The sequence below is a fragment of the Colias philodice genome, chromosome 9, assembly GCF_061535455.1.
Source record: "Colias philodice isolate Cphi_HAF_F1 chromosome 9, ilColPhil1 Martin Lab GWU primary, whole genome shotgun sequence".
Lineage (NCBI taxonomy): Eukaryota > Metazoa > Arthropoda > Insecta > Lepidoptera > Pieridae > Colias > Colias philodice.
In genome coordinates, this window is record NC_143094.1 from 9054287 (window position 1) to 9079608 (window position 25322).

General features: G+C 34.2%; 2 protein-coding genes across 2 annotated transcripts in view; both read left to right on the forward strand.

The window, feature by feature from the left end:
- The first annotated feature begins 613 nt into the window (after positions 1–613).
- The window catches only part of LOC149486013 (rotatin-like), a 35441-nt gene continuing 10732 nt past the window's right edge, over positions 614–25322 (forward strand). The window contains exons 1-22 of the mRNA XM_089698571.1: positions 614–758; positions 857–1044; positions 1187–1383; positions 1719–1820; positions 1911–2106; positions 2312–2449; positions 2576–2788; positions 2901–3070; positions 3291–3498; positions 3574–4035; positions 4107–4251; positions 6523–6672; positions 7090–7214; positions 7352–7572; positions 8285–8421; positions 8751–8963; positions 9303–9549; positions 9919–10091; positions 11050–11319; positions 11784–12004; positions 13458–13602; positions 14250–14380. Of these exons, the coding sequence (XP_089554697.1) occupies positions 716–758; positions 857–1044; positions 1187–1383; positions 1719–1820; positions 1911–2106; positions 2312–2449; positions 2576–2788; positions 2901–3070; positions 3291–3498; positions 3574–4035; positions 4107–4251; positions 6523–6672; positions 7090–7214; positions 7352–7572; positions 8285–8421; positions 8751–8963; positions 9303–9549; positions 9919–10091; positions 11050–11319; positions 11784–12004; positions 13458–13602; positions 14250–14380 (4095 nt within the window). The 5' untranslated portion in view covers positions 614–715. The remainder of the gene's footprint in view (positions 759–856; positions 1045–1186; positions 1384–1718; positions 1821–1910; positions 2107–2311; positions 2450–2575; positions 2789–2900; positions 3071–3290; positions 3499–3573; positions 4036–4106; positions 4252–6522; positions 6673–7089; positions 7215–7351; positions 7573–8284; positions 8422–8750; positions 8964–9302; positions 9550–9918; positions 10092–11049; positions 11320–11783; positions 12005–13457; positions 13603–14249; positions 14381–25322) is intronic.
- On the forward strand, positions 16931–19685 carry LOC149486014 (cytochrome P450 6a2-like). The gene is made up of 2 exons (XM_089698633.1): positions 16931–18507; positions 19085–19685. Exons 1-2 carry the CDS (start codon positions 17193–17195, stop codon positions 19246–19248), a joined length of 1479 nt encoding a protein of 492 aa, XP_089554759.1. The 5' UTR covers positions 16931–17192; the 3' UTR covers positions 19249–19685.

A 25322-nucleotide genomic window follows, 5' to 3' on the forward strand; every position in this document is an offset into this window, starting at 1 on the left:
TTTCTTCACGACCGAAAAGTTAATCAGTATCAGAGAGTCCGTCGATGTAGTCAGTTGTGTTTTGTATCATGATGGAAAACCAAGTAGTAGAAGTTCTATTGGAGGAAGAAGAAGACGATGATTTGCTATTATATTATTATTACAAAAACAAAACTAGAAGAAGATTACCTATTAAAGAATTATATTTAACTAGAGGCCAAGAAGGATCATTTTCGCTATTAGTAAACAAGCACCTAATGTTTGATGATAATGTATTCAGAAAGTATTTTCGGCTGTGCTTTTTGAGCGCGACACGAGACACTACTGGTCTGGGGCAGCGACCGTCTTGCTGTCTCCCGTCTCGCGTCTCTGTCTCCTGTCTCTGTCTCGCTCGCGAACTGTCGCCTATACATTGCCGAACGTCAAGTAACGGTCGCGGTCTTCGGCCGCGGTCTCCTGTCTCGGTCGCTTGTCTCTGTCGCGGCGCGAACCGCCACCTTTAGATAGCCCACGTATCGAGGAAGGCTATCTAGGCTGTGTATCATCATGTTAAGACCCACTTGTCCACTACGTAATATATTACATACTCTGTGTTTATGTCAAAACATATGTCATGTCAACAGTCAATCAAACGGTGAGCCGGTATTTTTGTTTACATCTGAACGTATTTTAATTGATTACTATATTATTGCATTTATTATATTTTTTATTCTTTAATGTGTGAATTTTGAGAAGGATGGAATCAAATGAAGTATTAGCTACCTACATAAAAAAATTACGTTAGTTATCGACTGCCAACTTTATTCATTATTACATTTCTGTTTTTACATCATATACCTATTTCACACAGAAACTTACATAGATTTATAAATTACAGGCCATCCTTTAAAAGAAATACGGGAGCGCTCATTACAATTACTAATAGCTAAACTGCAGCTTGGATGGGATTTAAATGATGAATTGGTTTTAAATAGGGAGATTCTTGCGGCTCTATTAGTTTGGTTTAATGTTCACCAACCTTCAATGCAAGAAGAATCTCTAGAATTATTACTTAAAATGATAAAGGTTTAATCATTTCAATTTAGCTTTGTTTATAGATATTATATCCTCTTTTTACCTACCTTCTATGTTAATAGCTAGATATTTAATTGTTAAATAAACAAAAGATTCTGTCATTTGTTGATATTTTAATGCTTTGATATTTTAGACAAGGGGAGGAAGTTATGCAGTTAGAGAGTATGGCGTACAGAACTTCATTGAGAAGCTGCACTCAATAAAATCAAAGTTGGAGGGTAATGCTCTGGAAGTGTATGTTGATATCATAGAGACTGTAAAATTTTTACATACAGTTGAATCTCATGAAGATGTTAATGTTCCAAGGCTTGATATTCCATCTAGTCGAAGGTATGTGTGAATTTTAAAAGCTGTTTATATATGTATTTTGAGTTAGGTAGCCTGTCAGCATAGCTGACAACATTAACATTCACACAACATTACATGTGTACAATGTACATACTATACACACAGTAAATACTACACACATGTGTGTGTAGTATTTATCATGTAGTACAAAAAGAGATTTTGTCTAACAGCTTAAAATTTTTTCTTTGATTCTTGGAAATTCTTATCCAACAATTTTAATCCGCAGCTTCATCAATTTTGTTTTAAATGTGGATTTAGTGTAAAATAGGTTCAAAGTAGGAATGATATTTTACTGTTTTGAAATTGTTAATTTACAGTTCTGAAAATGATGGATACTTTCAAGAGCTCTTGCACAATGGTGATAAAAAACATGTTGAAGACACTGATATATCAAACAATCACATAAACGACTATAAGACGTAAGTTTTAATTTTTTATTAAGTGACTATTAGATGCTGTGACTAAATGAAAATTATGAAATTAAATGCAAACAAAAAATAAAATTTCAGGAAACAGTCAAAAGGGTTCAACATTTTTTTATTCCCATGGGTTGAACTAAGTCCATCAGATTTTAAAACAATTGTCCTCATTGAAGATTCACTGAAGCTTGTGAAATCTACAAGAAGATGTTGCAGATTTATTAGGGATGTGTTTCTGTGTGACTTCCCTCCAGAAATATTTTTAAACAGACCCTCTATTGTGAAGGTGAGAAAATAATAAATTAATAAAAAATTAAACTGCCTACACATTGTCCCAACTAGCCAAATTTTAAGGGGACCAACCACAAGGCACCCGCTTTAAAAAAATAATCATCAAATTTAGTTTTCCTGTAAAAAGTTCTACCAAGTTTAATATACTTCTTCATCTTTTTCCTAAATTTCTGGAAGGTTATGGAATATTATATTTTCAGGCATTATTAAGTATATCTGACTGTCAGTTTGGCAGTTCCCCAGGAGAAGCTTTGAATGTGTTACTGTGTATAACAAATGCATTAAACAAGAGATTGAAACAACTCTTTTCTCCAGATTTAGTATGTGAATATACAAAGGTAATGTTTTCAATGAAATAGGTTTGTAATTTATATCCATTATGTGTTCATATGAAGTTCATATTGAATGTTTCAAATTGACCAATGAAAAAACATAAGTGTTTGTAAAAAGCTATAAAATTTCAGGTCAATCTCGATAACAGGGAATCCTATGATGGTGTGAATGCAGAACTGGAACAGATTGTTGGCAGAACAAATACTCCCATAGAAGACACTTTAGCGGCATTACGGCAGCTACCAGCCTCAATATATGCCTTGGATACTGCCCATGCTGTTCTATGTATTATGATGAAAAGTGTCACACACATAGATTCTGACAATAAAGAATCTTTGTCTATGGTATGCAATTTTTTATCTTTTGATCTCTAATATGATTAAATCATCCATTTAATAAGAACAAATTTTCTGCTAGTAATGATACAAATTATTATGCACTATGTTTTGTTTGCAGAAAGATTTCAATACATGTCTATCTTTAATAGAAGCCCTTGTCGAATTTTTATTGGAATGTGTTGATGAAAGCTTCTGGACATCTGATCATAATTCTAAGACACAAAGAGACATAGCACATAAAAGTTGTATGACGATGCGTATGTTGGGCGATCTATTGATTAAATATCAGTGAGTACACTAACATATTCTAAATTGTTAAACTAATTAATAGTATACTTATTATTACTATAATAAATTTATATTATACTTTGATAAATTTATTTATTTAAAAGATGCGAAACTTCATAATACATATAATATCGCGAGTGAGTGAGAGAGATGTTATATGGTATCCCGCACCTTTTGAATTTTCAAAATATATTTATTTATTCAAAGATCTTTTTTGCAGAAATTCGTATCAGTTAGATCCAGAGCGCGTTCAACACAGACTAGCTCAGTGTCGATTAATCAGCTGTGCTGTGAAGCTTTTAAAATGGGCGCGGAAATCGGCCCTACCTCCTACATCTCTCCTTGCGTCGTTACAAAACGGCCTCTTGGATCCAGGGATTGATATATTTTATCCAGAACTGAACAAACAAATTGCTTTAGTACTACAGGTATACTTACATAAATTACACAGCTAAGGTTTTTTATATTTACTTAAAGATTTTATAACTAAATTGGAATTCCAGAATGCCAAATCTTCAGTAGACCAAGAATTCAAGAGTAAATATCGAGAACTAAATAAACTTTTTCTCAGTATGGATCATGCAAAAGAATTCATAAAATTGAAAACTACCCGCTACAATAAAGACATATTAAATTGCATTAAAAAGTCACTCCCTATTCTGCAAATACATACTAATGAGAATTTTCTACATGATATTTCAAGTATTATTGTTACAAAAGGAAAAGATTTAAATTTTGACGAAAGTGATTGGTCAGCAGCTCGAAGTATTGCATTGTCTTTGATGGCTCATAATATAGACTGGGTTCAATCCACGTTTTATAAGATATTGGCTAATATGGTGAAGTCTGTACTAATGAGTGAAGAATCAAATGAGTCAAACCAAGAAAAGAATTTGACTTTGTTGAGTGATGTTAGTATATTGACTGAAATATGCTGTCATGCTTTATCATCAACGGATAAACAGGTATGTTAAATTGGAAAAATTATTGTTGTTTCATTTTATGACTGATGATAATAATAATATAATTGTTTTAGGTGGAAGAAAGCGCGTCGGAAATAATGTTATATCTGCTAAGGGGTCGACTTGTTCTTAGCGAAAGTTGTTGGTGGAGACTCTTAGCTAGCCTCCTGCCCATTCTACCTTTATTGCATGTGTATGCGGCGCATGATACACAATTAGGTAGGTTATATGTTCAATTTTGCAAAAAAAAAAAAATATGTGTGCGTGTACTAGTGTACACACGTAAGAAGTGAAACTTCTTTATGACCTTATTTTTCAAAAAATAATTTACTATATGCAACTTTACAGAAATACGTCAATCACGCGTGTAAGGGATAAAAACAAGATGGCGCGTAACGAAAAAATGTTACACTAAATTTTTTTCCAACCCCGATAAAATTCAAATTCAAAATTCAAATTCAAATTCAAATTATTTATTTGTCAGAATTGTGGTAATATACAAGGTCACATAATTCAATTAATAAGGTAGTCCACACAATTCGCCAGACAATTGGCATACAAATTTTTCATGATTACATTGCAGATTATATAAACATACATACATTCAATAACATTAAAATTAACAGGTTTTTATTAATACATATCACGCTTTAAAAAATTCATTTAAAGAATAGAAACATTTTTCCACTAACCATATTTTCAATTTTCTATTCATTAAATTTTTTGGCATTTCACGTAGTTCTTTAGGAATGTGATTAAATACCTTTATGCACATCACACTAGCATTGTTTTGAAAGAGCTTAGATCTACAATTTGGCATTAATAGGCGAGACAAACATACATATTTCCAATATATACAAACCAGTAAGTGTTAAGAGACGTTTTTCTTTGAATTGAGGTCTGCAAGAATCAAGAGGACCAATATTACACAAAGCTCTTATACACTTTTTTTGTGCTAGAAATACGTTGGAAACATTGGTAGAGTTACCCCAAAATATAATCCCATACCTTAAAACTGAGGTAACGTAGCTGTGATATGCAGTTAGTGCAGCATTAAAAGTTACAGTTTTTCTCAACCTCCTTAACGCAAAGACAAACCTGTTCACTCTCCCAGCCATCGCTTCACAGTGTGCCTTCCAATTACAATTTTCGTCTATGTTTAATCCGAGAAATTTCATTGATTTCACCCGCTCCAACGCTCCACCACAGTGCGCAAGAGTTAGGGGTTTATTCTTAGTATTGTAATTGGAGAATTGTATATATTTAGTCTTCGTCATGTTAGCAGATAAATTATTATTTTTAAACCATGTCAAGATTATATTTAAATTGTTGTCAATTATCATATTATAATTAGAATCAATTACTTTACGGTCGTCAGGGAAAATTATAGAAATGTCATCAGCAAATAATACGCAATTGTAGTCAATAATGTCAGGTAAATCATTTAAATATATCAAAAATAATAAAGGTCCCATTAAACTGCCTTGGGGGACACCGTATCTATTAAATAAAAAAGGTGAGTTGTAAGTCGTCATTTCTAGCTTTTCATTGATTCCATTAATTACAACCATCTGTTGTCTCTGACTAAGGTAGCTTTGAATCCAATCTAATGCAGGACCTCTAATACCAAATCTCTCACATTTATGTATTAAAATTTTATGATCTACACAGTCAAAAGCCTTTGTCATGACGAAAAATATTGACGTAACAGGAATCTTTTGATTAATGCATCTAGTAACTTCATCTATCAAATAAAAAGTTGCCAATGTAGTCGATTTATTGGCTTGAAATCCTGTCTGTTCTTTCTTTAAAACTTTAAATTTAACTAAAAACTCCATTATTCTGACGAACATAGCTTTTTCAATTATCTTTGAGAAAATTGATATTAGTGTAATAGGACGATAATTTTGTATGTCAGTTTTTATTCCTCTTTTGAATAAAGGCTTTATGACTGATAATTTTAAAGATTCTGGAAATACGCCTTGCGTGAAAGATTGATTTATTAGGTGAGCCATCACATGACATAAGTTATGTTTACATTCTTTAAGAATTTTTGTAGATATAGAATCATAGCCTACTGCCTGAGTATTTCTAAGAGAATTAATGATCTTAATTACTTCTTGGCTTGTGCATGGACTGAGAAATATAGTACTGCTACTTGCATTTATTTTGTATTTATAATGTTGTTCGTCGTCGTAAAGAAGTTTCACTTCAAAAAAATTGTATCCTTTTTTTATTTGTTGATTTTTTTAAGGATGATGATGATGTTTTATTATGGAGAAATACTATGGAAATACTACTATTGTAGTTATCTGATCGTAGACAAGTGTACCGATCCTAGTGTACCGATTGTGATGAAAATCCATGTTTTGCGACATAAAAATAGTTGTTTATTTTATCTTTTGTACGAATAATTGTTATTCGCCTTACAAAAAATTTGTTAAAACTTAGTATACAGCTTAATAGATAATGTCTTTTTAACATTTTCAGGTAAAGCAATATGCAAATCACTAGAGGTCGATATAGCGGAGTGTATGGGTGTGTCCACCGCGGAAATAGTGTGGGGTCTCGTGAGACTGCTGTTTGTTAAATATCCTGCCGTGCAATTGGATGCTGCACATTCTCTGTGTAATATATTAGGTGAGTATTGGTATATATTCTTAGGTATGTATCAATTTATAAAATGCGTGCAAACATTGTGTAAACAAAAATCATTATAAAGGAAAGAACAACAAACTTTTTTTGTAACTTTTTACAGCAAAAATATTGTAAATTCAAAATTTTTTCAGGATGATGATTTGTTATTAAGTATATATTATTTACTAGCGGTCCGCCCCGGCTTCGCCCGTGGTACATAATATTTACGTTTTCTCTATATAAAAACCATCCTCGTACTTCAAGGAATATAATAAAAAAAGAATTATCGAAATCGGTTCAGCCGTTCTCGAGTTATGCGCTTACCAACACATTTTGCGATTCATTTTTATATATAAGATTAAGGACAGCAACAACATAAAATGTGTTATAATAATATTCGCTTTCATATTTTGTTTTTAGACAATGATAAATACTTACCACCTAAAGAGACATTACGTACCGATATTTTGATAAATGCTTTGCGGCGGGTAGAAGTGCAAGACTTCAATATAGATTATAATAGTTCTCCTACAAAGATGTCGCAGGTAAACTATTATTTTAATAAATAAATTTAAATTTAACCATAAAAAAATAAAGAATTCTAAGAATTCTTGGAATATTAACCTAAAGTAAGAAAAATATATATCATAGAAACTTACTGAATATGTATTTTGTTTTCTAGACGACTGGTTTAATACAAGTATTGGACGTGCTAAAACAAGATTTGGTGTTAGACGAAGATAGTTCAGAATTCGTGGCCGACTCTCGAACGACCCATCCAACTTTAGAACCGTCTCTCCGACGCAGCACCTTACAACAGCTCGCTGTTATGATGCGTCAGCAAGACTTACACGATGCGTTTATTCGTTATGATGGTCTAAAACTTATTGTTGCCTTACTCAGGTAAGAAAAGACGGTAATATCAAATTTTATATAACATAAGTGAATACCTACAAAAATTTGTTTACGTTCAGATTGTTTGAAATATCCTACCTATCTCAATCATCCTGACACAGGACCTTATGCGTGCCTCGATACATACTTATATTATGTGCCATTGATTCAAACTTGCTAAATAATTACAGTAATATTGATATAGGTAGAGATTGTCTAATCTAAAAATGAACGCCCCTCCACTGTGTTTACGCTCACATTCAAAGTACGTGTATAGACGCAATACACACAAATGGGTCTGCCTCATTGGTCGTTCAGTCCTCCAGTCCCGTCCATGCCCGAACGACAGGACCAGTTGGCCAACTAGTGCATAAATGACGCGATGCACGACAGAACGGACGTGTCATTCCGTACATAGCGCGCTCTCCCCGCCATACAATGCTAGGCAGCTGAACTGATCGCCCGATTAGTTGACAAATCAGTGCGCGAGTGTCAAAGTTTGCAGTAGAATCGACGCGCGCACACATATAAAGTGGTTCAATAATTATTTGTCCTCACACATTGAAACAATTAAGTTTAGTGGAGGGGCGTTCATTTTTAGATTAGACAATCTATATTTGATATTCATTAAATAGTTTGGGTACCATAACATATTAAGTCAATTAATTTATAGAATTTGATTAATTCGATGTGTGGATTACTGCTGTATTTCGCATTTCAGGATGTCACTTACAGTGGAAGACTATTTAGCGTTCCCCGAATGCGCGCTAAGTTGCGTGTCCGTTATAAACAGCGTGTGTTTTGTGGCGAGACACAACCTATCAAAGTTGTCAGACCTACCCTTGTTTTTGATTAGAGGTAAGTTAATTTATTGTTTAATTGTAGTTTTCGAAATGTGATCAAACTGAAGTGTTTCAAACTTACATAAATTATCCATTGTTTACCAAAATAATGATATTTAATGCCGTAGCGTAGCCAAGTCTGTAAAAGTGCTAACAAAATTATCATAGACGGTTCATACTACAGAAGATAGAGCGCGTCAACTGTGGCGCGTCGCCGCGTCTCTCTTAAATTTTGAATTTGGAACTTGGAATTGATTTTTTTTTCTATCCATGTTCCCCGCCAATGACAGCAGGTTAGCCGGCTCTATTTTCGTGGACTTTTAAATTTGGAACTTTTTTCTCTAGCCATTCTAGTGTTCCCCGCCAATGACAGCAGCGTAGCCATGTCTGTACAAGTGCTAGCTCTATTATCATGGGCGGGTTTCGTACTACAGGAGTTGGATACAGCGCGTCGCCGCGTGCCCGCACTACCGTTGAGTGTGACGTCACGTACGTCACTGCCGTTCGCGGTTAATAGCTATTGGCATACTAGTGCTAATGCGAAACACGCTTCTGTTGGTAAGTGTTTTATGATACGTTGTTGTAATAAGAACTACGAGGCGGGACAAAAAATGTAAACAATCTGACCGTAGTAACACCGCGATGTCGAGCAAATATTCTATCAGTTATAATATTTCTGTCAAACTCTTCCGTTTGATCATATCATAATTACAGAAATTAGGAACATTTCCTTTTGATATTGGTTTATTTACATTATTTATCTCGATTTTTTAGAACATTGGCCTTTTATTCTTCTGATGAATTCTTCCGTTTTTTTGTTAAGATTTATAATTGTACAAACCTTAACAATTTGGTACTAGATTAAGTTGCAACACATTATTCACTCGAACATTCTAGAATGGCTCCTCAACGATCCAACATGGCGGACGTCAATCCGCGTACGCTGGTGGTGGGTTCTATCGGGGGGTAATGTGTCACGAGGTTCCCCACATTTGGTACAACCAAGAGATCCCACACCAAGTATACAAGATTTGGAGATATTGCGGTCTGCGTGTGTGGATTACTCGTGTGCGAAGGGCTTGTTGAGATTGGAGAATGCTACGACTCATATGCAAGTTAAGGAGGCGTTGTATTTGTTGGAAGGGTGAGTTTTTCTTGTATGACATGTATGGTATCAAGATATGGAAGTTATAGATAGGAATTTCATATAATTTTAGTTTGCGGGGGTTAAAATGGTAATTTTAATCTTAAAAAATGTGGGTATATTTCGTAATGTTTCTTTATATTGTATACATTTATTTCATGACGTTTTCAAAGATAAAAAAACGTTTGATATTTTTACTTAACCCATTGAGCCCCGAACGGCCAGATCGGGCCACGACACAATAGATTTTCTATTGTGTCTGTGATTCCGGGGCCTGAGTTATTACAATAAATTAATCCATCAGATGATTCATCTTTAAAAAAAAATACCTTATTAAAAAAAATTACTTACAAAACTTTTTTTTTCTAGTTATGCTCACATAATGCCTACATCGACAGTTTGTCCGAAAGAGTTTGGTAATTTAAAATGGCAGAATATGAAGAGATTTCTGTCAGCCCCACCAGCTTCTGCTAGAGATACGGATTTATTATTAAGTCTTTTGCATTTCATTATTGCTTACATGGATCATGTTCCTAAAGATGGTAAGTGTTTTTATTTTCTTCCTGTTTATTTTGCCGCTTAAATATATACCAGTGATCTTAAATTTGTAATTAAAAGGTCTTTTTTCACATATAACTATAATAAATGTGGTAACTTCATGCGATTTTGGCTGCAAACTATTAGCAAATTTATTTTCGTTTAGTTCGTCCATTTTTACACAGGAAGAGCTTCACGAAATATCTATCGTTTGTGTAGTTGTAATAAAATTTAATAATATTATGAAATATGTATTGAGAACAAATTCTATTTCCTTATCAATTATTTCGTGGAAACGTGAATAATATGGTAACATTTCGACGATAAAAATATAATCGTATTGAACATGACAAAGCAATATTTATATATGCAAAGCTAGTTGATACTCACGTCTTTGTTCGCGTTAAATCAGATGCATGTATTTTATAGACTGTGGGTAGTTTTAAACATTTTAGAAAAATAAATAAAACTAGTAATTAGTTGACCTAAGTATGTTAATTAATTTGTGTTTAGTTAGTTAGTTGATTGTTGCAATGGGGCTGCCATGAACATTCGTTCAAAAGCCCAGAAATAAATGATTGAAAAAAAAAAACTATTTTAGAATGGTTAGCCGGAACAAACTGTTATAATGCCGTTATTTTAATAATTGTTGTATTTTTTATTTATTGATACTTTTACATTCATTCAACATAATTTTTTAACTTTACAATCAGAATCTTAATTCTATAATTTTATCTATACCGATAATCTGTAGTATAGATTGCAATATTTCACCCAATTCCTAATTTGATGAAATATTAATTACGTTTTAAGTAGAAACTTAAAACGTATGAACAGCTTAATCTCATACAAATGATATTACTGTTCATTCGATTATTATCGTAGTTCCAACTACCGTAACTAATCCGCACTGAAAGTTCGAAGAAGTTTCAAAAATAAGATGGACTGTATTTATATTTTTAGATATCACAATGTCTTGGATAAAATCATCTTTTATTGGGAACGAAGCGACCATAATATCGCTTCTAAGCAGAGACAGACTTTATCCCCAACAGTCGTCTGTAGAAGATATAGAAGTGACCCAATTACGTATACACATAGTTAAAGTTCTCTTGCGATGCCTTTTATTGTTGGAAGAGAGTCAGGACTACAGCAATAGCCAATTAGAAAGCTTGCTAAAAATTCTCTTGGCGTGCTTAGAACGAGTCGATTTGAAGAATTTTCATATGCTGGGTATGTATTGAGCGTTTTCGACCGATCTATTCTTCGTCCTTCGTTCATCGTTCTTCTTTTAATTCTATTGGAAGTTTTCACGTCCTTCCGAGGGTTAGGCATTACATATATCATTAGTTGATTGAAACAACTATATTCATCACAGAGACTGAAAATATGCATATTTAAACAGGCGGTTTTCCTGTGCATTTAATAAGCGATTATATTTTGTACTTTAAGTATACTATTTTTTTAAATAATGTGTTAATGAATTAGTTTAATAAACTATACTATAAGAACAATGATTATTGTCGTAAATCAAGCTTACCATTTTTATAAGGACCTAAAGCCACTCGTAATCCGAATATATATTTTAATTAATTCATTGTTACCAACGTCTTAGTGCCACTGAATCATAGCGCGGTATCGCCCGGTATCGCTCACCGGATGGTCTTCGAGTGACTAACGTTTTAAGCGTTTTTCAGGATATCTTAATGAGCTAATGCGCTGTATTAGATATGGTCTACATTCTCGTTACTGTGAAGTATTAGAGGAAACGCTAATTTATAGTTTGAAGATGATGACTCGTGTTTTGAGCGGGTGTGCGTCCGGTGGGGGGAGGAAGGGCAGAGCTTGTAGGTTGGACGCCATGCTGGCTTTGATGGCGGTGCTGAAGAAAGTTCGAGAACAAAAGATACCTGTACAAGTGAGTATGTTTAAAAGCAGCATTTGCGGCGATGTTTATCCAGAAAACACATATTTTTGATCAAGATATAGGATGGCTTATATAAGGGAGATAATATTGGTCTGTTATTGACTCATTAAAGTTAAATGTGATGGTAAGGAATTCGTTTTGATAATGTGATCGCTATCTTAACGCGCATAAGAACATGTACCGTACTATATCGTTTTCTGATTAGATTAGTACTTTTTGTCTGACAAGAAAAATAAAATCTTAGAACAGATCGTTGATAGTATAGAAGCTTCGAAATTCCAACAGTAATAATACAAATATTTCAAATATGTATATATTTTCATTTATTCTAGATAAAACAGTCAGATATGCTTTTCGTTATGTGAGAATTAATTCATATTCTTCGTTTTACAATATTTTCCTCGACTTTAAAGATAATGAATTTTTGTGTTGAGAATATATTACATTGTTTTCAAATAGTGCATCATTATTTAAGTAACTATATATTGATAACGTTCAATTTGCGTCACAATTTATAGTACACTAGATTTCCACCCGCGGCTTCGCCCGCGTTTTCAAAGGAAAACCCGCATAGTTCCCGTTCCCGTGGGATTTCCGGGATAAAACCTATCCTATGTGTTAATCCAAGTTACCCTCTATATGTGTGCTAAATTTCATTGTAATCGGTTCAGTAGTTTTTACGTGAAAGAGTAACAAACATCCATACATCCATACATCCATACTTACAAACTTTCGCCTTTATAATAGTACTAGATTTCCGCCCGCGGCTTCGCCCGCGTTTTCAAAGAAAAACCCGCATAGTTCCCGTTCCCGTGGGATTTCCGGGATAAAACCTATCCTATGTGTTAATCCAAGTTACCCTCTATATGTGTGCTAAATTTCATTGTAATCGGTTCAGTAGTTTTTACGTGAAAGAGTAACAAACATCCAAACATCCATACATCCATACATCCATACATCCTTACAAACTTTCGCCTTTATAATATATATTAGAAAATATTAGAAATATTAGAATTAAGATTAAGATTAAGATTAAGATTTTCATGGTATAAGGGTAGGTTCAGGAATATGAGGTAATGATTCTCTGAAATCAAACTATAACATATATAGGCAGTAGGATTAAAAATTTACGAAACATTGAACATACACAAACCTTAATAACTGAAATATTTACGCTTTCCTCAAACTACTTGGAGTTCCTGATATTTCTTAGAAATGAGAAAGCTCCCTTTGTAAAGCTAAAAAGAAGAAAATGGTCTGAAAGCTATGTATAATGTATATTGTTATAAGACGAATGTACTATTTTTCAATCGTAGGCCAATTTAAGTCTGGTACATAAATATTGTTACAGAACTAAAATAAAAAGGTTAAAAGATAAGTTATTTAACTAAAGCTAGTTTGAAAAAAAAGAACAAAAATATTAAAGTATATTTAATATTAACAGCGTTGGGGTGAACACTGCGACGGTTCGCTAATGCACGCTATAGTGCGATGTAGCGGCGCGCAAACGCCCGAACTGCGTGCAGTCTCGTTGCATGTAATGGCGACGTTCGCACTGTACGCACAACTCACGCCGCAATTGATGCAATGTGAGTATAGTGCGGTTTTATTTTGTTTTCAGGATGCTGTTTGCATTTTAAATTTTAGTAATTAAAATGTATTTTAATTTTTTTAATATTGTAGAAAAGTAAAGCTACTCAGTAACCAAGGGAACTATCGCATTCCATGCTTCATTGTAATAATTATTCTTCGATAATTTGTTTATTTTCTCTTTCTCAAGTTTATTTATCTAGAATATCATTAACAGAGTTATTTTCCATTTATAAAGACTGCACTAATTCGATCTTTTTTTTAAATGCCGAAATGTCTCTTCGATTAAAATTTATACGATTTATGTTATTAAAGCCTATCTATAATATCCGAAAACATATTTAATTAATGCCTTTGATTTCTATAATATCCATAATGACCGAAAAAAATTGGTTGTCTGTAAAGTCGGTTTACTGACGATAGTTGAACGTGACAACGGCCGATTGTGCTTCTTTGTCGCTCGTTCCGCGCTCTCCGTCTCCGTAGGCTTGAAGTGCAAGCGGCACTTCAAGTCTTACGGAACGCCTCAGAGTGCGAGGTAACGCCGCATGAGTCATGTTTTTTCGTGCGTGCAACCGGCTATCGAATTATAAGACGTTGTCACGTCAAAATAATGAACAAATACAAGACAATTATCCATTTCTAGATATCCCGAACGAGTCGCTTTGCCTATTTGCCGTGGAAGTGTTCTATAAAACCGGAGAAGCGAACGTGGTCCGAGCAGCTGCGTTATTGCTCCTTACTGCGGTCACTTCTCGAGTCTCACCCATGAACCAAGTAAGAGCCCATTGTTAGCTTTTATTTAGCTTTACCGTATTGTGTATTGGTTTATGCCTCGTTTTTAAGGCGCTATTTATTAGCTTCACATGCATATTTGTATGTAACCGACTTGGACCCATTATAAACGGACATATTGAATTCAAACGTTGTACATATCGGTGAACTGACGATACAATTATCATCATGAGTTTGTTAAATACATATTATATTAATTTTAAGTTATTATAATAATTTTGTACTACTTCAAAGTTTGAGGTTGTTGACCTTATTTCGTTGTTGTTCGTTGTGATATTATGTATAGTTAACTGGCGCTTGATATGAGCGAAATGTCGTTTAGATGTGAATAATTATAATGTTACAATATTAATATACAATGAGTGACGTCAATCGATACATGATCCTATGTATAATTAATTGTTGTTAATCAAAAAGCATCGAATCATTTGCATAGCTAGTAGATTGGACAGGCATTAAGATATTTCTAGAGTTTATCTTAAAAGGACAAAAGAACACCTAATGGTCTAGTCAAGTATGTTAGGAGAGCAACTAATAGGGTTTCTGTTCTCGCTACAATAAAAAATAAACTTGATCTGAATTCCCACTAGAGACGTAGAGTCATGGTATGCACCTGTGGAATTTATTAAAAACATAAAAAATAGCTTTCAGCTAAATTGAGTTTCGTAAAGAACTCAATAATATAATAAATATGTGCATAAAACAATTTTATCATCGGATTATAAAGCCACTGCTTTGTACTCGTTGGATGCGCACCGTCACTTTCGTGAGTAATATTGATTTATCTGTTTTTTGCGTTTCAATATGCAAATGTTTTATATATAGAACCAGTAATTTACGTGCTCGGAATAATAAATCAGTGAACTAAGAACAACAGGGCTGTTTAAAGCTATCGGAATCCCTAAATAGGATGTTCAGTAATGATCTATAATTTGTACGAACCGCGAATGTTCGTGGTCAGAATACAGGGACCACCTACGTCGGCACGCGATGTTGATAGTTCGTTATGGGCGTATTGCGTCAATCGAGAATGTCTGAATTATGCTTATCATGTGTTCCCATGTTTTCCTTCTTTCGTGTAAATATAAAGTGGACTAAAATAGCCGACAGCTCACGCTATTTTAGTTGAATCGTTTTTTAAACTCCCGCTTAGTTGTAATTGTAATAAGGTTTTTGTTACTGCAGCAAATAATATTTCAATAAGTTTAATAATCTTGTTATGCTTAGCAGTTTTGTTGAAAGGTCAATCTATACATAGATATATTTTTCTCTGGAAAATATTTACGATACAAATAATTTATGCTAGTATCTTACCTCGTTTTCAGGTTTCTTTATCTAATAATTTATTATCTTTGCTACATCCAGTTTCACAATATATTCTCTATATATAAAATTAAGTCGGTTAGGTTACACCACTTAAAAAATAGTTATTACTTATTATTATTGATTTAGCTCTTTATAAATATTTTTAAATACGAAACAAGATAATTGATTTGAAAACTTTCCGTCGTTCTTGGGTTACGTCAGTTATAGAAACATGTTGTGATTTTTCACAAGAATTATACAATATGATATGAATGTCCACTGATTTGAATGGTGCTAGTTTACTAATATGATAACGGTATATTCAATATTTAGCACCTAGAATTTTAGTACACCACGTGACGCGCATAAAATTTCGACTCTACATATAACATATGCCTCAACAGCCGGTAACCATAAAACGCCGAAATTGTATTATCTTAATCGATCAAAATAATTTCCAAGGGAGGTCAAACCAATTTTATATTGTAGTTTTTGTACGAATTTTTTGTAGTACATCATATAATTTTGCAGGCACTTGCCAGTTTTAGCGTATGAATGAATTATGAAGGTTATTTATTCTATAAGCATGTATTCTAGTAGTGAATGTTTTGGCTTTCTTTATGCACTTGAACATACTTATTTTTATTCGTAAGTACTCGAAATTTTTGCTGTAGCTTAAAATAATATTTTTTTTAATCTCTCCTATTCTTAATGCCTTATATTTATCCAACCTGTCTTCCTTTCTTGTTGATTTAATAGTACATATTGTGTTTTTAAAATATGTATATTATAGGTATCCTTTGTCCTTGAAACGTGAAAAATTTTCGCCTGAAATAACTACCTCTTGACTTTGTTATGTTCCATAATTCAAATCGCATCTGCAAAGTAATTTTAATCTAAGTAGTTGTTAGTGGTATACATGAATATATTGAAGAAGTATCAGTTAAGAGAATTGTAAGCAGGAAAATTATGATCGCATTTCACAAACACGTTTAGCGCACTTGGGGTTTTCCTTAAACATTTCTCATTTGTTATAATTAATGTGTTAACTTTACAAAGTTAGCTTCAACAATTTTCATTATTACTTCGCAGTAGGTGCTATGAATAAGTACTAGGTAGAAGTACAATATTAAATGTGTTCTATAATTATTCGAATAGTGTTCTATGTTGCATTACCGTAACAATGTGGAATGACTCCTTAAAATTCGATATGTGGGTATATATTCGAGTCACGGGCCTAGTACGTCAACACGGTGCGGCCTTGAGGCGAAGCAGCGTGAAGCTTATCTTGACGCTCACTAGCGATACCGCTTATTTGATCGCTGGTCGTCGCCCGCGGCCGCTGTGTGAACAATCCACTCACATCGACCGGCACGCGTTGTTTTGTTTACGTGCGAGCGCATGTTCATTATTTGTGCGGCATTTGAATTAATTACGTGATACGTCCTCACTGTAACCGACCTTTTAGTTCAAACTACAATCGTGTACGATGTCAGTTTTTTTGTATTTAATTATAATTATAGTGTGTTTATTGCTTCTCTTGACGCTTTTTCATTACACCTCCAACGGAAGAAAGTATTGGCTATTGAGGAACGTTCCTTACAGGGAACCATGCCCAATATTTGGAAATTTTGGCGCAACGCTTACGATGAGAAGGAGTTATACGAGTATGTTGGAATATTTTTATGAAACCTATAAGAATGAGAAATTTGTTGGCATTTTCCAAGCCCGACGACCGACTCTTTGTTTACTAGACATGGATATTGTGAAAAGTGTGTTATCCACAGAATTTCATAGCTTTAGTGATCGGATATCAGTTTCTACAGATACGAAAAGAGAGCCTCTGCTTCGAAATTTGGCAAATATGAGCGGTGCCGAATGGAAAGCTATGCGGCACATAGTTACACCGACGTTTTCCTCAGCAAAAATGAAAGCCATGTTCCCTTTAATTGTAGAATGTGCTCTTGGATTTAAATCTGCGCTAGAATTAGAATCGCTGGATGAAGTCAATGTTCCTCAATTCATGACTCGATTTACTACAGATGTTATCGGCAGTTGTGCTTTCGGAGTGGACCCAGGATCTATGAATAACCCTGATTCACCATTTTTAATTATGTCACAAAAAATGTTTAAAACAGATCGATCGACTATTTTAAAACGATATTGCCGGACATTTTTCCCTCGGTTATTCAAATTTCTGAACCTTAGAACTTATTCAATGGAAGTCGAAGTCTTCTTTACAAATATAATAAGCCAAGTGTTGACAACGCGACGCACTACGGGAGTACAAAGAAACGATTTTTTGCAGCTCATGTTGAACGTACAAAAAACTGAGAAAGAATTCTCCATGACGGATGAGTTGATAACGTCGAACTCCTTTATTTTCATGTTGGCTGGTTTAGAAACATCTGCGACTACGTTGTCTTTTTGTTTGTACGAACTTGCTAAAGATTTTGATCTGCAAAATAAATTAAGGTCAGAAATAAAAGAATGCTTGGAACGCCATAACGGGTTTAACTATGAAGCTGTTTGTGCAATGCACCTCGTCTCGCGAACTGTTTTGGAGACACTAAGATTGCATCCTCCGACACCGCTAACCACAAGACTATGTACTTCGCCATGCACTCTCACTGGAACTGACCTACAACTTAAGAAAAGAGACGCTGTCCTGATACCGATATATTGCTTACAGAGGGACCCAAGATACTTCTCTGATCCAAATAAGTTCAATCCAGAACATTTCAGTGATGATGCTAATCCACAAGCGTTCTTAGCATTTGGCGACGGACCCAGAAGTTGCCCAGGTAAGACTTTGTTCTGTTAAATATTATTGTTTTATGAAAGAAGCGCGTTGGGTACGTAGATGTTTACAAAACTCAGTATGTGAATAAGTATTTATTATTATTTCAAATAAGAAACAAGTGCGCGAAAGTTAGCCTTGTGTTTACATTTGAACGATCTCAAGATATTAATAGCACAATGTTATCTTATTACAGAAATGTATGGATTAATATCTTGACAAGTGATCAGATAGTAAATCGGACATTTTACTGTAGATAACCTATGGATATATTGATAATTTACACAATAAAGTTGGTGGCACATCGTAAAGCTAAACAATTTACAAATTAATAATATAGGGTTGGTGGTATTTAAAATTTTTGTATATCAACAATTTAATGAACTCATAACCTACTTTATCTGGCGCATGCATTTGATAGGGTTATCTGTTTCATAACAATGGTATTTTGATTGAAGTGACACAAATATCGTCAAACTTTCCACTGTGCTTTATCGACGGGATTGTAGTCATAGTACACCGTACATGCTCTTTAATGCACGCATGAGATGAATTTTAAAGTATGATATGTTCTATTACAGGCGCTCGATTCGGCCAGTTGACTGTCATGGCTGGTCTGACGGGGATTCTTAGCAATTTTATGGTGGAACCTTGCTCTAAGACAACATCGACTATTCAGTATGACCCTCGCAGTGTCATGTTGAAAAATAAAGGAGGAATATGGCTACGGTTTAAACCACTATAATATGAGTTGCCAGTAATGAATTGAACACGTTTGTCATACCATACTGTTTTTCTCACCAAACAGTATTGTTACCTTAAGCCAGTATTTCCTATTAAAATATTTATAATGTATTTAAATATTATACGAAAAAATAAACAAATGTAAATAAATAATGTAAGAATCTTATCTCATATTATGTTGATATGTTCGACTTACAATTATTCAGGTTTTAAAAAACTTGATAATTGCATTTAGTATTGTACTTATTTTCAAATTAAGGATTGATATTGTAAAATAAAAATATTTAAAAACATCACAGCCAACAAATCTTACTTGTATATAAAAAAAAAAGGTTTTTTCTAATATACGTTTCCTATGACTGATATTATTTTAGTGTTAAGAATTGTGTAAATTATTTTAAAACTTATTAATTAGTTTATAGCCTTTAATCACTACAATTAAGCATTTATTTAATCCCTAATTTATTCTTAAGATAAAATAGATGTTTATATTGCAATAAACAAAATATCTTCTATCTGCGTTTTTTTCTTTTTACGATGAAAAAAGTGTTTACCTAACCTAATGATTTTTTAAGTGTTGCTCAACAAGCATGAATCAAATGTAGCATAATATACTGGGATGTTTTTAGGTTTATCTTGTAGTGTCGGTTTCTTGACATAAATTTCGGATGCGTATTTAAAATGAATGTACTAAAATAAGTTAGAGCCATCAAATGTTATCTTAAATAAACAATTCTGACAAAAATCACAAACATGATGGGATGACAAAATATTTTGCTACATACAATTCCTAAGACAATCGAAATTAGATACAGCTCTATCTACATAGGATTGTTTTAGGAGATTAAGATAATATTGTAGAGAATCTTCAAAACTTGCTGAATTTTTATTAATAAAACCATTTTTAGATATCCCGAGACTAAATGAATGGCGCTCTTTTTTTCTCGAGATAAACGTTTGATTTTGTCACGATAAAAGTGGTTTATCGCAGATAAAACCAAAACTAAAAGTAATTACACAAAATGCTCTGACAAATATCTTGCAAATGTTTTAATATAATTGTTTATGAAAAAAAATCATAATAAGTATTACCATGTCAAGTAGAAAACGTAAAAGTGTGAAAATTAGAGCTAACTTGGTGATTTTTTTTTATCGAGTAAATTTTAATATTTTATGTTTTTGATTAAACAGAATCGTTGAACATATCATCTAGTTTGATATATATTTTATTTTTTAGATTTGGTCTTGCATATTACACGTATCATCTAATAGAAGATTGGTTATTTTGCTTTATGCGCCCCCTTAAGAAAATTATCTATTGGATTGGATTTTCAGTTTTAAATATATTTTATAATGCTCTGTTTTGTAGCTAAATAAATATATTACGTAACTTTTCGTTTACTTTTGTAATACTTAAATTAATAAATATACCGCTTTTGAATTTTTTAACTTAATTTACCTACAGTAAAATAATAAACGTTTAGTAAGATATAAAGACTACTTATATTTTAGTTTTTACTATATGTTATGCTCTTAAAAGTGTATTCGCGTACCTGAGTCATCGTTAAGTACTTTTTGCGTGTCATTCTAAATAAATAATTGGCTATTGTTCTTTCTATTATATTGTAGAATGTCGGCTATGGTCGTTGTTCAAACTTAACCTAATGTAACCTAACATCTATCAATAACTGTCAAATCCCGCCGCGTAATGTGTCAAGTGTCAAATATAATATGTCAATTGTCAAATGTGTCAAGTTGTCTCTTAAAGTCAATAATAGATGTCGCTACTGTGTTTTTAAATGGCACTATAGAAATTATTTTCTGCATACGTATATAATCTTAGGATGAGTGAATAAATTGAGTTTTGATTTGAGTAATAGTGTGTTTCATTGAGTATAGAGTAACCCGCCGCGTGTAATAAAGTGAATTTAAACATGGTGCCGAAACCCGGGAGTGAATTGTGAAAAATTACAAGTGTTAAAGTGCTGTCCGATCGGGACTTAGAAAAATTAGGAGTGCTTAAAGACTTAGAATAAACTCGTGTAATCTTCAGAAGTGTAAAAATTAGGAGTGCTTAAAGACTTAGAATAAATTCGTGTAATCTTCAGAAGTGTAAAAATTACAAGTGTTCAGGACTTAGAAAAATTCGTGTTATCTTGGACTTAGAAAAAATTTCGTGAGATTGTGGACTTTGAAAAATTACAAGTGTTTAAGCACTTAGAAAAAATACGTGTTATCTTGGACTTAGAAAAATTTCGTGAGATTGTGGACTTTGAAAAATTTTGTGATACTGGACTTAGAAAAAATACGTGTTATCTTGGACTTAGAAAAATTTCGTGAGATTGTGGACTTTGAAAAATTTTGTGATACTGGACTTAGAAAATTTGCGTTATAGTAAACTTAGTAATACTTACTACGAAAATGGCAAGAAGTGTTGAGGGTCTTCTCCGAAAACAAGAAGACATCTTCGACCGAATAAAAAAGGCCCAAATAAACTACAAAAAATCTCCTAAAGAACGAATTACAGCAAATTATATAAATACGCGGCTCGAAGCGATAGAGAGGTTGTGGGATTCATTTGTGGAAGGTCACAATGAAATTGTTGTTATGGTCGATAGGACAACAAAAATTGCATTATCGTATTTTGAAAACGACCTATATTCGGAATGCGACGATGCATACACTGAGTATAAGCTTATTTTACAAAATGATCTGCAAGCAATCACACCAGCTTCGGCGAGCACGAGTACGAGTACAGTCACTATGATGAGTGGTGGAGCGGATGTGAAACTGCCGCAGATAAACCTGCCGAAATTTTCCGGGAGCTACGACCAGTGGCAACATTTCAATGACATGTTTGTGTCACTTATTCACAACAACCCCAACTTGACTGCCGTTCAGAAATTACACTATTTAAAGGGTTGCTTGTTGGGAGAAGCCGAGATTCTACTGAAGAACCTAGCTACAACCGAGGAAAATTATACGGAGGCCTGGGCGGTCCTCAATGCTCGATACAATAACAAGAGGTACAACGTCAACGAAATAATGAAACGTCTTTTCGGTCAAAGAAACCTAAACAACGAGTCTCCAAGTGCACTGAAACAACTTTTAGATACTACATCTACATGCCTTAAATCGTTAAACAATATGGAGATTGACACGAGCTCTTGGGACGCCATAATAGTTTACTTGGTAGTGTCGAGGTTGGATCCAGAGTCCAGAAAGGTTTGGGAATTAGAAGTGAGCCGAGCAGATGCCAGTGAGCTGAAGAGTAAATTACCAACATGGAAAGAATTAAAGAATTTCATGGAATCAAGATTCAGAACGTTAGAGCTGCTGGAACCATCCAGTCACAAGAGATTCACGGCAAGGCCAACACAATCTGTAAACCCTAGGCAGCCGATGAAGCAAAACGTTTTCCATTCGCTGATGAACGACCCCAAATCGAATAACTCGATCTGTGTCGCATGTTCCGGACGACACTCACTGTATCAATGTAAACAATTTGCGTCTCTAACACCGGAGAAGAGATCAGAGTTCATACAAACACAGAGGCTGTGTTTTAACTGTCTTTCATCAACGCACGCGGTAAAAAATTGTCACGTAGCAGCTTGCTGTCGCAAATGTGGTAAGCGACATCACACACTATTACATTTCAATCAAAATCCACCTACGGTGGAATCTTCTACTGAAGAAAATCAACCGAGTTCGCAACCCGTAACAAAGGCGGTTGCTCACTTTACTACAGAGAACCATATCAACACTGTGCTTCTTGCAACGGCGATGGTTAAGATAAAATCATCCGATGGCTATACACGTATAGTTCGAGCTTTAATTGACCAAGGTTCTGAGGCTTCATTTATCAACGAGGCTACTGTGCAATCTCTTCTACTGAAGAAAACAGCGGTAAATGGAGTCATATCAGGAATTGGAGATGGTCAAACGAGAACCAAAAATATGGTTACATTCGAGTTAGAGTCCTTACAAAATCCTAAGTTCTCAATTCCAGTTGAGGCTTTTGTGTTAAGAAAATTAACATCATACTTACCTTCAAGATGTGTATCGATAGACAATTGGCCTGAAATAAAAAACATACCACTGGCTGACCCATCGTTCGGTGACCCTGCAAAAATAGACATTATTTTAGGTGTTGAAATATATGGAGAAATTATATTAGAAGGTTTTCTAAAAAATCCCGCATTGAGTGGTCCGGTTGCACAGAACACGAAGCTTGGATGGATATTATCTGGAAAAATAAAAGATAAATTAGACACAGAATTAAACCAAAGAGTAGTAAGCATGCACATACAGGTAAAGGAAGACCAATTACTTAAGCAATTTTGGGAAATCGAGAGAGAACCGGACAGTATAGGAAAGAGAATGACGAAAGAAGAATTACGATGTGAAGAAATATACGAGGAAACAACCATTAGAGACAATGAAGGTAGATATATCGTGAGATTACCCTTTAAGAGTTCTAACCCTGAGTGTGTACATAGTCAGTCAAAAGAGATCGCCTTGAAAAGATTCAAATCACTAGAAAATAAATTACGTAATAATGAAAACTTATATGAAGAATATAAGAAAGTAATGAAAGACTATATAGAAAAGAATCATATGAGTAAAATCACTAAGAGAGAAGAGTTACTTGATCCTTACGCAGTGTACTTACCGCACCACGCTGTAGTAAGAAGCGATAAGGATACAACTAAAGTGAGAGTGGTGTTTGACGCCTCAAGTAAGGGCATAAATAATATATCTCTTAACGATAATTTACGTGTCGGTCCGAAACTTCAACAGGACTTGCGACACATCTTAATGAGATGGAGATATCACGAAATTTGCATCGTGGCTGATCTTGTGCAAATGTATCGACAAATCCGTGTTGACGACAGAGACGCGGATTTCCAACGAGTGTTGTGGAGATTCGATCCACACGAGCCTATTGAGTGCTATAAATTACTGAGACTTACCTTTGGAACATCGTGCGCACCGTACCTCGCCGTCAGATCCCTGCAGCAACTAGCGAAAGATGAGCAAGAGAAATACCCAAGCGCAGCTCGTATAACCCTGCAAGATTATTACATGGACGATTTACTGACCGGATGTGATACTCCCAAACAGGCTATCGAGATTTACGACGAAATGAACAAGCTTATGAAAAGCGGTGGTTTTCAACTTCAGAAATGGTGTACAAACAGTTCTGAATTACTTGAACATATCAATGAAGAGAGTCAAAGATCTGAAAAATCGGTAATTTTTAAATCGGGCGACAATATAAAGGTATTAGGTATATCATGGAACAAGCTAAGTGATCAATTTGAATATAAATTCAACTTACCTGAAGATGAGGAGACGAGAGAAGATATCACAAAGAGGAAGGTGTTATCAGATATAGCTCGCCTGTATGATCCTATGGGTTGGATTGCTCCTAAGATAATAACCGCAAAAATCTTCATTCAGAAACTCTGGAAGTCAAAGCTAGCTTGGGATGATAAGCTCACCCCCGATTTACTTTCAGAATGGCAAAATTTTAAGGTAGATTTAAGAAACATAAAGAGCGTAGCTATACCAAGATGGCTACAAACTAGGAGAGGTGACTACGTAGAGTTACACGCATTCGCTGATGCATCTCAGTCGGCTTATGCAGCAGCGGTTTATCTGAAATCGAGAAATGTACAGGGAAACGTCACCGTTAATCTTGTTACAGCGAAGACAAAGGTAGCACCAGTAGAAAAGGAAATATCAATTCCTCGCATGGAATTATGTGCAGCTTTACTTGCTGCAAAACTGGTATATGAGGTTTCACAAATCATGAACATCCCTAAATGCGACATATATGCATGGTCTGACAGTACAGTTGTTTTAGCATGGATATCGGGAGAACCCAGTCGTTGGACCACATTCGTATCTAACAGGGTCTCTGAGATACTCACTATGTTAGATCGAGAGCAATGGAGGCATGTCAAAACGGACGAGAATCCGGCTGACTTTAGTTCGAGGGGCTTATTGGTCCAAGATTTAATTAATCACGACTTATGGTGGCATGGTCCGAATTGGCTTCAAGAAGTTAAC

Excerpts from the sequence above, each read along its gene's own strand:
- LOC149486014 (XM_089698633.1), top strand. The coding sequence starts at position 17,193 with ATGTCAGTTTTTTTGTATTTAATTATAATTATAGTGTGTTTATTGCTT. Across the intron at positions 18,508-19,084 it reads CGGACCCAGAAGTTGCCCAG|GCGCTCGATTCGGCCAGTTG; the intron begins GTAAGACTTTGT and ends GTTCTATTACAG.